Source organism: Sceloporus undulatus, chromosome 1 (assembly GCF_019175285.1).
Source record: "Sceloporus undulatus isolate JIND9_A2432 ecotype Alabama chromosome 1, SceUnd_v1.1, whole genome shotgun sequence".
Taxonomy (NCBI): domain Eukaryota; kingdom Metazoa; phylum Chordata; class Lepidosauria; order Squamata; family Phrynosomatidae; genus Sceloporus; species Sceloporus undulatus.
The window spans coordinates 100,388,049-100,403,540 of NC_056522.1; the positions used below are offsets into that span (position 1 = coordinate 100,388,049).

The following is a 15,492-nucleotide window of genomic DNA, read 5'->3' on the forward strand; positions in this document are numbered from 1 at the left end:
AACCCATTCATGATACATGTGTGAGAGCTTGTATCTTACTTTTTATTATTCAGTTTAACTCAGCCTTGTTATCTTGATCAAAAGCTTTAAGACCTGGAACTCTAAACACACAAAGCAAATGTCAATCAAAACAAGTGAGTGACCTTGATGGCTCACCTTTTCAGAGTCATTCTCTAATGCTGAAAAAAGGGCCTGTATTTATACACAAACAAGTCTAACCAAAGTTGACTGTGTGCAGTTTACAAAGGACATGGCCTTCATAAGACCACAGGAACAAGCAGTCTTTTTTTCCCACCATCACACATGGTGGTTTTTGCAACCACAGCACCACAATTGCACAGAATGAATTCAGCAAAGGAAAAATGTCAATAAGATAGATTCTTTAGCCTGATTCTTGTCATGATTGGCCCCAAAAAAAATGGATGGTGTAACAGCTGCAGCTAAAAATATCACTTTTCAAAACAATACCTGTGCCAGTCTGTTGCAGCAAAACAACAGAGTTCTGTGGAATCTTGAAAAAATTTTTACAACATGAGCTTTCATGCGTTATAATCACATGGACAGAGAGTAACGTCAGAATGAGGTATACACAAACAGTGTGGGTGGGGGAGGAATCAGGGTGAAACTGAATGCATAAAGTATGGACAGTGCTGCTGTTGGCTGTATGCCTCAAGCAATTTCCAGCTTATGGTGAACCTAAAGAGAAGATAACACAGTTTTTTTTGGGGCAAGATTTGTTCAAAGGTAGTTTGGCATTTCCTTCCTCTGCAGCTGAGAGACTATGATTTGTTCAAGGCCCTCAGCTGGTTTCTGTGGCCAAGCATGGATTCAAACTCTGCTTTCCCAGTACCAGTACACCATGCTGGCTCACAGACAATGGGTACACCTGCACTGTAGAAACAATGCAGTTTGACAACACTTGTAACTGTGATGGCTCCATCCAACAGAATCCTGGGATTTGTAGTTGTGTGAGGCATCACCTTTGGTGGAGAAGGTGAAAGACCTTGTAAAACTACAAATTTCAGGATTCCAGAGGATAGAGCTACAGCACTTAAAGTGTCAAACTGCATTGTTTCTACAGGATAGGTGCACCCAGTGTCATATTATTAACATCAACCATTAATGAAACTGTTGGTGATACACAAACAGTCTGACAAAAAATGAGGCTGTTATGATGCAATTAGCATTTGTTATCTATCTGTCAACTGTCCTATTTATTGCCAGGGCACTTACGTTATCACCCACAGTTCTGTTAATAGCTAATATTAATAATACAATTGTCACTGGTCACAATCCCACTGGCTGGTGTAACTATGCTTGGTGTAGGCAACAGTGGCACAGCAGCAGGAGTAAAATGGCTACAGGCACTGAGGTGTGTGTGTGTGGGGGGGGGATTGCACTTTCATGTTACCTGCCAACTTATGGAGAGTCCCATGAATTTCATTTGGTTTTCTTAGGCAAGGAATACCACACATACTTGGCTATAAGTCGACCTCATATATAAGTCGACGACAGATTTTGGGACCAAAATTATGGCTTTTGATATAAACCCCCGGCCCGTGGAGGCAGCAGGACCGGCCCCAGCCCGGTCCTGCCGCCGCCGCCGCCGCCTCCTCCTCCTCCTCCACCTGGGCCGTGCAACCGCGCTGCCCTCCTCCTCCTCCACCACCTCGCGGAGGAGGAAGAGGAGGGCCGTGCGGCCTGGGGCATAGGAGGTAAAGGGAGAAGCCCTGCGCTGCCCTCCCTGCCTCCCAGCGCTGCCCACCTCCTTCTCCTCTGCCTCCTCCGCCCCGCCCCCAGGCCGCGCGGCGCATGGAGGAGGGGGGAGGAGGGGAGGAGGAGAAGAAAGAAGAGGAGGAAGAGGAGGGGGAGCAGAAGGAGGAGGAGGAAGAGGAGGAGGGAGGAGCAGGAGGAGGAGGAGGAAGAGGAGGAGGGGGGAGCAGGAGGAGGAGGAGGAAGGAAGAGGTGGTGAGTGGCCAGAGGCCTCAAAGTTTTTTAAATTTTTATTTTGGGTGCTTTTAATGCTAACAAGTCTCCCTTGCCTGTAAATTGCTGTGATTTTTACAAACTCATGCGCAGTGAAGAAAAACCACAGTCCCTTGACCAAGTACACACTTCTGAGAAGTACACTTGGTGCAAGAACTGTGAAACCACCTTGACGTGTTCAGTATGCATAGCCATGTGAAACCATGTTCAGTGTAAAACCCAAAGATTTTGGTTATGCAAAAAGCCACTGAAATATGCAAGAGGCCATGTTAAGTAAAGCCATGTTCAATGCCCAAATGTGCTGTTTGTAATGGGGGGAGGAGGGGTTGGCCAGAAAGGGAAGTACATTTCTGCCATCTGTCTAAGAATAATGCCCAAATGTCCTCCATTTTGATCATGCCTAAGGAACATGCATTTATATTAACATTTTTAAAAAACCATCAAATTTTTTCGCATGTCCTCCATTTTTAAAAAAATGGTGTCCTACATTTGAAAATGTTGTCCTATATTATTTAATTATTTTTTTTTTTTTTTTTTCTCTCCCCCCCCCCCCCCCCCTTTGTCTGGGGGACACCAACCTGGCCCCCGGCTCAAAAAGGTTGCCTACCCCTGATATAACCTGTGGATAAGTCGAAGGTAAAACATAGGGGCATGTAAAAATGGATGTAAAGAATTAAGGAAAGGGAAATAATGCCAAACAAGTTACAAAATTCAAGCAGACATCACTGTGCTCACACTAAAGACTTGATGGATGAGAGAATAGAGGGGAATCAGTGCTTCCCAGACAGATTAAGCTCTTGCCTTTCATCAGAGGCTGGTTCCTTTTTTGGTAAGAGTTAGAGTATGGCACTTACTTTGATCTGTGGATAAGTCGAATCAGGATTTGGGGGGTCAATTTTTTGACTAAAATTTCTAGATGTATACATGAGTATATACAGTATTCAAAGGTGGTTTTGCCAGTTCCTTCACCAGGAGGATTCCTGTCAGTACTTTCAGTACAATTTTGCACTGATCCCACCCACCACAATTGTATATGGTGTCTGTTTATAACTGAATATCAAACATTTACATACTCCACTGACCTATTGGATTTTGACCCTTAGCACTACTTTGCTAGGCAATAACAATTTATTCCTCATAACTATAATATTTTATTTTTCTCTGTATTCCTTCTGCTCATTTTCTTTCTCTCACATACATATACACACGAACTATTAGATTAGCATGCCCCCTTCTCTAATAGTGTTTACAGCATTTATTCTTGCTTTTTTATTATTGCTAAATTGTATCCTAGTGCTGTATAATTGCCAGGAGGATGGGATATGATTTTTTAAAATATAAATAACATAATAAATCAATAGCAATAATGTTTTTTAAGTTCTCTCTTTTCCTGGATACTTGTGGGGTTTTTTTGTTTGTTTGTTTGTTTTTTGTAAAATCCTGGGTTACTATCAGCAGTTATATATTCCAGTGTGACCCCAAATTGTATCCAGGCCCATAAAGCCTGAATCCCATTGTGGGAGAAAGACAGGATAGAAATCCTTGAAATAAATAAATAAATACAATAAAGCACTGTTAAGACAAAGAACCCATTAAAGTGACAATCTTAGGCACATTTATCTAGAAGTAATCTCAGTTTAACTCAAGGAGACTAACTTCTGAGTAGGCATGCTGGGGTGGAACCAGGAACTTGCATTTTTGTTCCATTCTAGTTTTGCAAAGAAAATTATTCACATATCACTCTTGGAGTTCTTGGTACAGTCATTTATGCCAAGCATCTTTCAGAACAAAGGTTATTTTTCTCACAGGGCATTGTTACATAGACGTATCCATGGATGAAGCAAATGTTAAACCCTAGGTAGGCTGCAAGGACTGATGCACGGACTGTATCAGTGCAACTGATGTCTAAAATAAAAACTATGTGATTTGTCCATTTCATTTTCTCTATTTCCTACATTTTACTTTAATCTTAAATCTTCTGCAGTAGTACCTGCTTTCCAATATGCCAATGCTTCATAAGAAGCAACACTATACAGAGCTATAGATACATTCTAGTATCCCTCAGTGAGTTTAAGTACATATAGACATAACCTATCAGCAGTTCTACTCACCCTCCAGTACTGTTAGCATTCCCCATGACAAGATACACAATGAAAGGCCTTCAGTCTGCCAGCCAGTATCAATTGGCTCAACATGAGCATTCATACAGAGCAAAGGAGGGCTTTTATAAGGCACATTTCTTTAGGGATTACTGTTTCTAAAGCTACGTGCAAAAGATATGAAGTTCTCTTGTTTCACAATCACAACCCAGCAGTGACCAAGCCACTGATTAACCCAGTTTCTTTGTCTCAGCTGCCAGACTAATGTTTTGGAAGCATTTGTGGCATGTCTAAAGTCACACAGAGGTCAGAGATGTCAGCAAAAGCCAAGACCTGTGGCTGAGCTTTATTGCAAAGTAAGCCATATGCAACAACCATGTGAACAATCCGCATGTTTATCAGTGCAAGGACTTTATTTCCAGACTGGCCACCTTGCTAGACTGTTGTCAGCAAAACAGCAGGGTCTTGTAGCACTTTATTCTTGTTGTGTGTCTTCAAGTCATTTCCCACTTATGGTAGTCCTAAGGCTACCCTATCATGGGGTTTTCTCAGCAAGATTTGTTCAGAGAAGGTTTGCCATTGTTTTCCTGAGGAGAGAGAGTATGACTTGCCTAAGGCTACCCAGTGGGATTCCATGCCTGGGATAAAAACCCTGGTGTCCCTGGCACTCAACACTCAAATCATTACACCATGCTGGCTCCTGCAGCACCTTATGGGCTATCAAAACTTGTGTGAGACCACAGTCTGCTTCACCAGATTTCTTCAAATGACTTCATTTTGTTCTCAATACTCCCAGAATTCTGTTCAAAAGGAAGAGATGTGTTGTAATACTTATAAAACAACACTATATGTGAGATATATGAGATATGAGAAACTTGATTGAAGTATAAACTATAACAACAACAACAAAAGAACAAAGAAATGTGCCATCTCAACCCACCCCTTTAAAACTCATATTAAAAGCCAAATCAAGCAAAGAAAGTTTATGACATTGGACAGTGGGGAACTGAAAGATGATGCTTCAAGCCCCCCATACACACACCAGCAAACCATGTTGCAATGAGGAACTGCAACAGAGTACTGCAGGGCTCCTTGCACTATGGCTTGCTAGCAGGAGGAGGCTGTATGTGTCGTCTTCAGTGCCCCGTTCACCAGCACCAAGAACTCTTTTGTTCGGTTCCTAGCTTTTAAGGTGGATTTAAGGGGCCATGATTGTAAATATGAATATGAAACAGTTATGAGGTGGTAAATCTAGCTGATGACACTGTAACTGCCTAACAGGATGCCAACCAATATTTTAATAAAATTATTAAAAGGGGGGGAACCGTCCTCATCATAAACAAAAACATGAACATAAACAGGGATAGCTAAGTACAATAACATACAAAATCTTAGTGTTCTCTGCCTAAGGAAGGGGCTGGTTGCATCACAAAGGAGGATGGAGACAAACTGGATCTAAAAGGAAGTATCTTTTTGTGTTTCTAATGACATTTAAAATTTATTTCCTGGATTTTAAGAAGCTTTGTTTCCTAGTACCCACATGGTCAGAATGAAGAGGAGCCTGCCTGCATGAATATTACTCCATACCATCTTGACTAAGAACAACAACATCTTCACAAAATGCAGGCCTATGACTAACATCATCATACTTTTCCCCTCCGGTACGATTTTCAACACCTTTGCCTAATGAATAAGCCTGTAGAGCTTTGAAAGCTTGCAACACGCATAGTGTGCATTTTGGTTGGTCCCATAAAGGTATCACTTTTTGGTGGATTTTGTATGTTATTGTACCTTCTCAGCATAGTTTACTAAAGAAAAACAGGAAGCAGTAATATTATACATTTCATTTACATTACACTATATTAGTATGCAAAGAGATCTTGTAGCACTTTTGAAACTAGCTGTGTGAAAGAAATCATAACATAAGCTTTTGTAAACTTGGTCTGTTTCCTCAGATGCATGGAGTGAAGTGTTGCCCAGGAAGGACTTTTATAATCAGACTGTATGAATAGCCACAGAAACACAAGATTTGTGGTATGGTGATGAGGTGAGAAGTTAAACCATGGTTGTTGAGGTGCAAAAGTAGGAGGGAAGATGTCATCCAAGGCCAGGGAGGGTGGATGACCATTTGAATGATGGGGGGGGGGGGTTCTGGAATGCAGTGTGTGCAGGCTAGGAACCAGAAAGGAGATGTAATAAGCTGGCCAAGAGTATCATCACAACGGTGGCATATTAACCAGTGTTCTAGTATGTGTAATGTGCCAGAAAGCTATCATTTCTGTTCAACCTACTGTTGATAGACTGGAGTTTATGAATATATGCTAACAATGCTATTTCTCTTTCCGATGTTCATTTGTAGTTTTTTGTTCAAGAACTGCTGTCCTGAGGAGCTTTGATTTGGATTTCCTGCATGGTAGGGGGTTGGACTAGATGGCCTTTGCAGTCTCTTCCAACTCTACTATTCTATTATTCTAATGGAATGCTCAGTGAAGACTAAAGTATTTTGCAACAGGTTTTTGAGTATTCCCATTCCCAATATCTGATTTAGGCCCTTCCTTGACACCAGGTATCTCCATGCATCTGGGGAAGTAGACCAAGACTAGAAAAACTTACCTTACTAGAAAAACTTATCCTACAACTACTGCCACACAGTTAGTCTCAATGTTGGTATAAGATCTCTTTGAATACTGATATTCCTGATTAAAACAACTATGTCTCTGAATTACAGGCTGGAGCGTGGCTTTGGTGCGATTTCTGGACTCTTAGGATGCATGCATCATTGAAACACCATACCTCCACTGTGACTCGAAGCAGCTTTATTTTGGCTGTCTGTAACAGGCCATAGTAAGTGCAATGTGTTTGAAAGGGGGAAGTTTTTATATATTTCCAAAGACGAAGTACTGCTGTTCTAGTCCATTTTAGCTAACATGGGTAATAAAACTGCAGTGATGACACTTGAAATGTAAAGTGCTACAGAAACATTTATGTCAATGGATGTGCAAAGGATGTGGTTTTTATATATTCTGAAAAGAACCTCAGAGGCATTTTAAGAAAAACTAACAGCTTACCTTTCTCGAGGCACAGCAAACCAGTATTCTGGTTGTTTTCTTTTTTTACTATATTGTTGTGCCATTGTAGTATTCTGGGAACTGAATGACTTCCTCATAGGCTTGCCCACTTTGATGCACAGAAACATTGGGGGGGTCTTGCTTTTCTCTTCTTTGGAAGGAAGCATATCTGAATGCAATAAAGACCATTCAGTTACAACTTAACAACATATTCACCAGTGGTGCAGTTTAACTTTCATCAAGAAAAGATTGTCAAAAATGCCAAGCATGGTTTTGAATTTATTACATTTTATTTATGCATTAATATACTGCTTGCCAATAAAAAAACCTGAAACAGATTATAAAAAAGCTAAATAAATAAAGAAGCTGTGTTTTTGCTACACAACAAATTTTAGGGAATCATAGAATTAATTATATGCAAAACACAGACACACACCACCTAGCATATGAAGCCACTTGCGTGTTCTCTTACCTGCAGGAAAAGCAGATCAATGAACTTTAATACTGCTCTTGCAATGAGAAGATTCTAATTTTCTGGCCTCGTCCCAACATACAAGCATGCCTCAGTTAACAAACTCTCTGACAGCAGAGTTCTTTATTACAAAGACTTTTTTCTCCTGCCCAACCCCCACTTTTCTTCCTTATCCTCTTGTCTAGTTAAAATGTTTTTCAGAAGCATTGGCATTGAAAGGATGGTGAAAAGGGGATGGAGACACTGACTTTTAGTGTTGGGTTGCCGCGATAAGTCCACAATACACAATGAAATAAACAATGCTTGAGCTGAGAAACAGCGAGCTTCTACTCTAGCCAGTGCTACTGTAGCATTGGTTGCTGGCATCCAACAGGGAAAGTAAATAGCAGTTGCCTCCAGAATTCTTTACCCAACATGTGTGAACAGCAAAACACAGAGAAAGGGGAAGACCAGGTAACCCTGCCTCACCACCTACTCCCAACATGTTAAAAAAAAGGCACAGATATATATGCATACCCACCAAAGTGGGAATTGTAAGAAAAGAGAGAGCTGGTGAAATAAAATGTCTTCTCTGGATACATTTTGGAAGAAGCTTTCAACTGGTCTCTAGAAGGTTCAAAATATTTTTGTTTACTTATATGAGGTTTACATAATCTGGTTTAAATTTCACATGCACATGTTAGTTTTAAATTAAAGTCTTGCTGCATCGTGTTGAACTGTTCTTTTTTGTGGTGTACAAACCTATCCCTATTCTTTCCATCATATTTCTGCCTCTGGGTACAAAATGTTCTGTTAAAGAAAAAATGCCCAGGAACACTTTTACTTTACTAATATACCTATATAGTGAAGTCTCAGGAAAAATGAAGCCTAATAGTATCTTCTCTGGTAGCACCAGCAACTGCAGTGACAAAATAACTAAAACAAACTAACTGGTGAATTCTGGCTTCTTATAAGCAAGCTGCATGGAAACACACACAATCCTCAAAGGCTTGGCATTTATTGCTAGGCAGCTCAATACAGCTGACCCTTTGGATATGCAACTTTGGGTCTGTGAATTCAATCATCTGTGGATCATCACACCTCATGTTATTAAATAGTGGCAACATGATCACAAACATGCTGAAGCATGCGCGTTCACACCATTGCCACTTAATAATAAGGGGTGCTATCATTCACCATTTTTTGCCTCTGCTGGGTGTACCATAACCAAACCCCGACACACCCAAAGGGCCAACTTTATGGCCTATTTTTAATGGTGTGACCAAACATAAGATCCAATTGCTCCCACATAAACCAAGTCTCATAAGTGAAGAATAAATCTTACTTTATTATGTAGGCCTGTAAAAGGAGAAATAGGTCAGTATCAAGTTTAGATAAGGAGCTAAACTGGAGTGGCCATCCAGATGTTTTGAACTACAACTCCTATATTCCCTTATCATTCCCCATGCTAGGAGAGACTGAGGGACACTTGGACAAAATATGTGGAAAGTCAACGTTAACCCCATTTTGGGTTTATTGATTGTACTAGAAGGAAAAGCTAAATACAAGCAAACAGATTGCTTGCACAAGCATAGAACTCACTCAGTAAACCAAGATTTGTTAGAATCCTCCTTTCTGTTCTGTGTCATCCATTATTTCTATCAGAAGTGCAAGCAGCCATTCATCAGCTCTTGAAAGCTGAGAAAAAAATGCCCAGCCTACCCAAGCTTACAGGACTGTTGTGAAATCTGAAAATCAGATTGTGGGAAGGGACATGAGAAAATAAGCACATTATGTCTTTACCCAATGCCTTTCTGCAGGTGGGAGAGATATTCTGCAGCCTTTAAATCAAGAGAAGGAGGTCTGGGCTGCAGTCATTGTTTTCCCACATTAGGGAGTCTGAGGAAGAGGTTCACTGATATAGTTTTCTGTTTGTCAGAGAAAGTGGGAAGGAGAGCCTATCAGAAGGCTGTCCACCAGCACTACAGAAAAATAATAGCACACAACTTCATAGTCTGCTAAGACAGCTCACCAAAACAGGACCACAGCAGCAGGAAAGGAGGGTATATACTGATAGGTAGATGGCATGGTGGGAGGGGAAAGACCTAAGAAGCCAATGAGCAAGTACTGAAAACACCCATTCCACAAAGCTGCAATACTGCTCTGGGATATGCTAGGACACCTTTATCAAACTTCACAATAGACACTAAAAACTTACCATGAGAGCCTACATACATTTCATCCGTTGTATGAACTGCATGCTCACCCTGGTACAGGCCACAGTTTGGCATACCTTCTTCTGCAACTGTACCTGTGCAATTTCCAGTGACACCTTAGAAGAAGCCATCCCCATGTTACCCATCATATTATAGACTAAGAATTCCTCCTAAGAACTCACCCCTACAGAATGGTTGCTCATAAATATACAGACCTCCCAGAGGCATAGAAGGCAACAGGAATTACAAGAAAAGTGGGGTGGTTCCAGCTGGCAACCACCAGATACAGGACTTCCAGTTTATGAACTCCCATCCTATGGAAATTTCATCCAAATAAAATCAGTCATAGACTCACATTATTCTTATTTTGGCATCTACTGAAAACTTTTCTTTTTAGACAAGCATTTCCTAGTAGAAAACCAAATCCAAGCCCCATTTACACTAATGTATTTGTTTCAATTTTCATTTTAGTTGCTGTTTTTTAACTCATAGCACAGTGCTCCAAAATCTTTTTGATGTGAAAAAGTCTAACAATTCTAATTCATTCTCTCTCTCTCTCACACACACACACACAGCAACTCAGTTACATCATCAAATCGCTGAGTAAGCCAAGGTTCAAAAACTAGACTCAACCTCACAAGAAACATTTAAAAACTTTACTGAACATGACGTCATGTTTCCCTTCTGGTACCTGAACAATGGGGGCCTGGGGTGAGTACATTATAAGTATTGTTGTGCATTCAGTGGCCCATTCCAATTCCTCTACGCTGTATGGATGCTGTATGATCATTCTACAAATTCTTCTCTGCCCCAGAGATACTCCCTTGGTAACAGAGTATGTGTTTTAGAGCAGGGGTGGGCTGCAATTCCTGTCAACCCTAGCCAGCATAACCACTGATAAGGGATACTGGGGGCTGCAGTCCAAAAAAGGTGGAGGGCTGCACATTTCAAACCCCTGCTCCACATAAATAGGAACCCAGACTCAACCCAGGAAGAAAAATAGAATTATATTGCTAAAATACCCATCATGAAGTTAGATTAATTGTAACAGTAACAGTAACAGTAAAATAAACTCAGTCCTTCAGTAAAAACAAATGGCAGGGATTATTCAGCAAAATGGTAAGCATACTTACCTTCAATGGGCACTTGGATCCTTTGCAGCAGCCATAGTCTGATTTCGGAATTACTATCTAGATGAGATGTCAATGAAGAAGCGAGTGATCCTTCAAACTCTTTCTTTTCTGTTCCTGATGCTGAGCCAATGTTTGATAATAAGTCTTTATTTTCAACAGAACCTAAGTCAGGCCCTCCCCTTTTGTCTGTAGGGTCTTCAGTGTCATGGGAATGTGAAGAGCTAAGTGTAAGATCTATGCCCACTGGTATACTGTTTCCCTCTTCCTTGACATCAGCCTTACCCAAGTCCTCAGTAGACTGTGGCTCATCTTTAACTTTATTGAGGTAAAATTCAATAAGCTTATCTTTATTCAGTTCTTTTTCTACATCAAGGGTGGTCTCTACTTTATTTGTTGGTGAACTACCTCCCTTGTTCACTTCAGGCACTACATCTAGCTTTTCACAGGACTCCAAATCAAGCACATCTTTAGGGACAGTTTGTTTAGCCCTTGATGAATCCAATACTAATTGCTTACAATTTTCTTCATTTGTTGCTGCTACCCTAACTTTCTCTCCTATTTTAAGATCCTTGGAAACATCCACTACGCCTGCATCTCTGTGGCTAACTCTGCTGTCAATCTGTGATGATGTCTCTTCCAGATCAATGAAGCCATCCTCATCCAGAAGAGAATTGTCTTTGGTTAAGTCTAGAGTAACTCTCTCTCCAGAACTTTCTGTAGCTACCTTTTTTGAAGATACAGGAACACTAGAGTCCTTTGGGGCTTCTGCTGACCAAGATGTCATCAGGGAAGAACTTTCAGAAGATTTAACAATTTCAAAATCTGTAGATTTCTCCTTGTCTGAGGATTTTATCAGGTTGGAATTAGGGTTGGCAAAACCATCTGATTTCTGCTTCTTCTTCTCCTTGTTCATGGATTTAAATTTGCTGAAAGGATTGATGTCCTTTTCAGAAGCAAGGTCTTCCCACTCTCCTGGCCTGTACAGAGGACAAAGATCCTTTGGAATGTCACTGTCAAGAAAGATGGTGGATGTATATGGAGTGTTAAAACAGAAAACGAAACAAAAACAAATGATAATGTAACAGATACTTAAATAAATAAAACAACAAATGGTTTAAAAAAATAGTCAACTAAAATGCACCAACACAACTCTAAAATAATATGAACTAAACCAAAGGCTTCCTTCAAAATAAAATGTAAGTCAAGTGAAATAAATTAATTGACAAATTGAAAGATTGAATATAACCAAACATTTGTATTTTGAAGTGCATGTTGTGGAAGTGAAGAAATGGATGTGTTGGTAAATATCCTGTATGTATTCTTAAGGGTGAGGAAAAACAAATACAACAACCAGTTTGTGTCTTAAATTGCTACAATAAGCACAACAGAATAATCACCTCCTGTATTGGTTGTAATACCTTCCCAGTCATGCATCTCCACAGCTGAGCCTTTTAGTTACTTCAGAAGAACATGTAAACTTCTAAGTTCCAAGCTTTGAAAATCACAGTTTAAGTCAAATCAAAAGAGGGATTCAGAAATCATAAAATCTGAAGTCATGTTATCTGCAAGGCTCCTGTCATTTTTTATAAGTGAAATATTAAACCTCCAAGCTTCCCTGGGCTTCATGGTCTCACGAATGCATGTCTTAGAACTCATTGGCACTGTACAGACCGACGCTTTGCACCGGCCTACAAACATACTAGGGTTTCCTCGGGGCATCCTTTCCAGATGCCCCGCAACCCTAGTATGTTGTAATGGCGGCGCCCTTTCTAGATGGGCGCCACCATTATGACGACACCACCGTGCTGCCTCCAAATGGGGCAGCGCGGACGTGATGTCTTGGCGCCGCTGAAGGGCACCTATGGCACCCTTTCAGCGGTGCCGGAAGGACCTCCCAAACCGTGCTCCTTCCTTTGTTTGTGTTGCTGGCGCAGCCTTTACATGGCTGCGCCAGTGACACAAAGGAGAAAGGGACCGAGTGGCCCCTTTCTCTTGTTCCCCACCCCTGTCGGGGTGTCCTTGGGGCTTGAAGCCCCAAGGACACCCCTTTCCAGGCCGCGGGGAAGCCGCGTTTTGCCACTTCCCTGCGGCCTGGAAAAGTGGCAGATCAGGGCCTGAGGGCTGCTGCTGTGGCAGCGGAGGCCCCGATCTGCCGGGGAAAGGGGCGGGTGCAGGCCACTGTACACCGCCATTAATACGTTTTTTTTTAAAGCTGAGCATTTTGGAAAGGCCTGTGAGCTATCCAATCTTGTTTAAATAAAACAGATACCGATTCATACCCATAAAACATATTTTATCTTCCACCTCAGAAATCAACAGCAAAATAACTGCCATAGAAAGAAACAACGTTTCTATAATGTTTAGCAAGCTTCTTGGCAAAATGTTCTTGAACAGATTACCATGCCTTTTTAAATTACTTATGGACAGTGAAATGACTTATGCAACTACAGGCCATATTCCAGGGATGAGATTCATACAGCCCTCCAGATGTTGCTGGACTGCTGGTTCCTAGCAACACCAGGGTCATTTTGGAAGCTCAGTGTGAGAGGCAACCTCTACACGTATTTCAACACTTCTGAGCTGTTTTAGGCACAGAAGAGACCCTCTTCCAATAGGAGGTTATCCAAAAGGTGACTTCTGAGTAAATTCCTGCTGAATGAAAGACCTCTCTTGGCTCTAAGGAAGTCCACGCAGGGTCAGTAACATGGAGAGGCATGAGGGTGCATTTGAGGGCAAAAAATTTCAGAGGGTGCATCCCACCAAGGTCCCCTGGGAGTCCCATGCAGCCCCCTACCCCCAACCATTGCCCCCTCTAGACTACATAATTATGTATACCAATACAATCTGGTACTCCCACTACTGAAATATGCAATTAATGGTGTGAGGCACTCCCCTGAAAAACACATTTAAATGTAGACATGTCCTGTTTTTTCCTTGCATCATTTCCTTCTTCCCCTTCCCACTCCCCTCTCCAATAACTCTGCACTGTGCCTCATAATTCAAGATTTAGGCACAATTTCCATGCAATTTTTTGCTTTTCATATGTGAGATGCTTGTGTATAGCACCTTATCACATTGGGAAAATGTTTTATTTAGGCTCAGGGGAGCATCATCGTTTTCAAAGATAATGTCCTGAAACTACAATTTTTCTTATCTCTCTGCTTTTCTTACTAACTGCTGTTTGCTCCTCGTGTTCTTCTTTTCTCTTCCAGTTTGCTGTCACCCACATCTCACAGATCAACAGATCAACAAAGAACACATCTTACGATGGCAGAGCATCTTTAATCTTCATGTGAGAGATATCATTGTAGAGTGCAATCGAAACAACCTCCTCCATGGGACAAATAAGCCCATACTCTTCACAGCCGTTTTCAATTACCAGTGGATCTGACTTGTGAGGGTCAAACATGATGTTGTTGGGAGTGACTATCATGACTCCTCCTACCACACCCTGAAAATAAAAAAAACTGGCCATTTAGCACATTGAAGGAGCACAACATATTCATAGAACATCCTTAATTCTGCTGCTCTTTATGTTTCTCCTCTGTCTTTTAGACCACCCTCCTCATGTTTTCCACCAAAGTGTTCAGTTTGAGCATTTCCTAATTAAATGAAACAAAGACAAATATTCCAAGTTTTAAAAGATATCTATCTTTGGCAGGCAAGATCAAAGTTATAAAAATGGGTCAACGTATTTAAATTTCATCCTTGGTGGCAATGAAATAGAAGATATTGATTGCTAATTAAATAGGGTCAAAATATTATTAAAATTCACAAGTCATCCCAAAAACATTTCCCAACATTGGCTACTCTCATGACATCCAACAGAACTAGCATGGTCACCTTTAATATTAAACTTAAATGATTATAGTACACAGAAGCAAAGGGTACTGTTTTCCATTTAATCAGTTCTCTCTCTCTCTCTCTCTCTCTCTCTCTCTCTCTCTCCCCCTCTCTCTTTTAGAACCTAACTACATATTACATGCATTCTCATGGGAAAAAGGCAAGAGCAAACACATGTCTGGAACCTCAGGCAGCTGTATGAACAGAGATGCAATCTGCAAGAAGTTAAGCACTTCCTCTTTCTCCATTAGACTTCCTTGATCCAAATCATCCTCTCTTGCAACAACTTTCTGGACTACACAGTTATAGCATTATTGTTAAGTACCATGATTCCATTCTGGGATTTCGTAGGACAGGGTACTTAGAATTCTCAGCAAGAGAACTCCAGTGTCTCAACAGACTACAAACACCAGGATACAACCATGGCAGGGAAAGGGGAATCATAGTGCTGTAACTGTATAGCAAGAAAGGGACTACTAGCAGAAGCATTGCTATGGGGAAAAATACAGTGATCCTGCAATACTGGTGGGCTAGTCATCTGTGGATAAGAGCCCCCATAGCTTGCCTTGCCCCATATTAGCCAATGGCAACGTGTACCTGTAGACACACTAACTAATATGGGCTTGAACTCCTGCATTTTTCCTCATCTGTGAGGGGCCCTGGAACCAAGCCCCAATAGATGGGAAAGTCACACTA

General features: G+C 41.1%; 1 protein-coding gene across 4 annotated transcripts in view; it reads right to left on the bottom strand.

Moving 5' to 3' along the window:
* Positions 1-15,492, bottom strand: part of NCOA7 (nuclear receptor coactivator 7) — a 104,459-nt gene that overhangs the window by 29,125 nt on the left and 59,842 nt on the right. Inside the window, exons 8-11 of one of the 4 annotated variants that reach the window (XM_042448125.1) lie at positions 14,220-14,404; positions 10,954-11,930; positions 9,823-9,915; positions 7,154-7,322 (exon numbers count right to left, since the gene is read on the bottom strand). In XM_042448125.1, coding sequence (XP_042304059.1) covers positions 7,154-7,322; positions 9,823-9,915; positions 10,954-11,930; positions 14,220-14,404 — 1,424 coding nt within the window. Of the gene's footprint in view, positions 1-7,153; positions 7,323-9,822; positions 9,916-10,953; positions 11,964-14,219; positions 14,405-15,492 lie in introns of all 4 variants that reach the window. The other 3 variants (XM_042448116.1, XM_042448140.1, XM_042448134.1) reach the window with 3 other exon arrangements.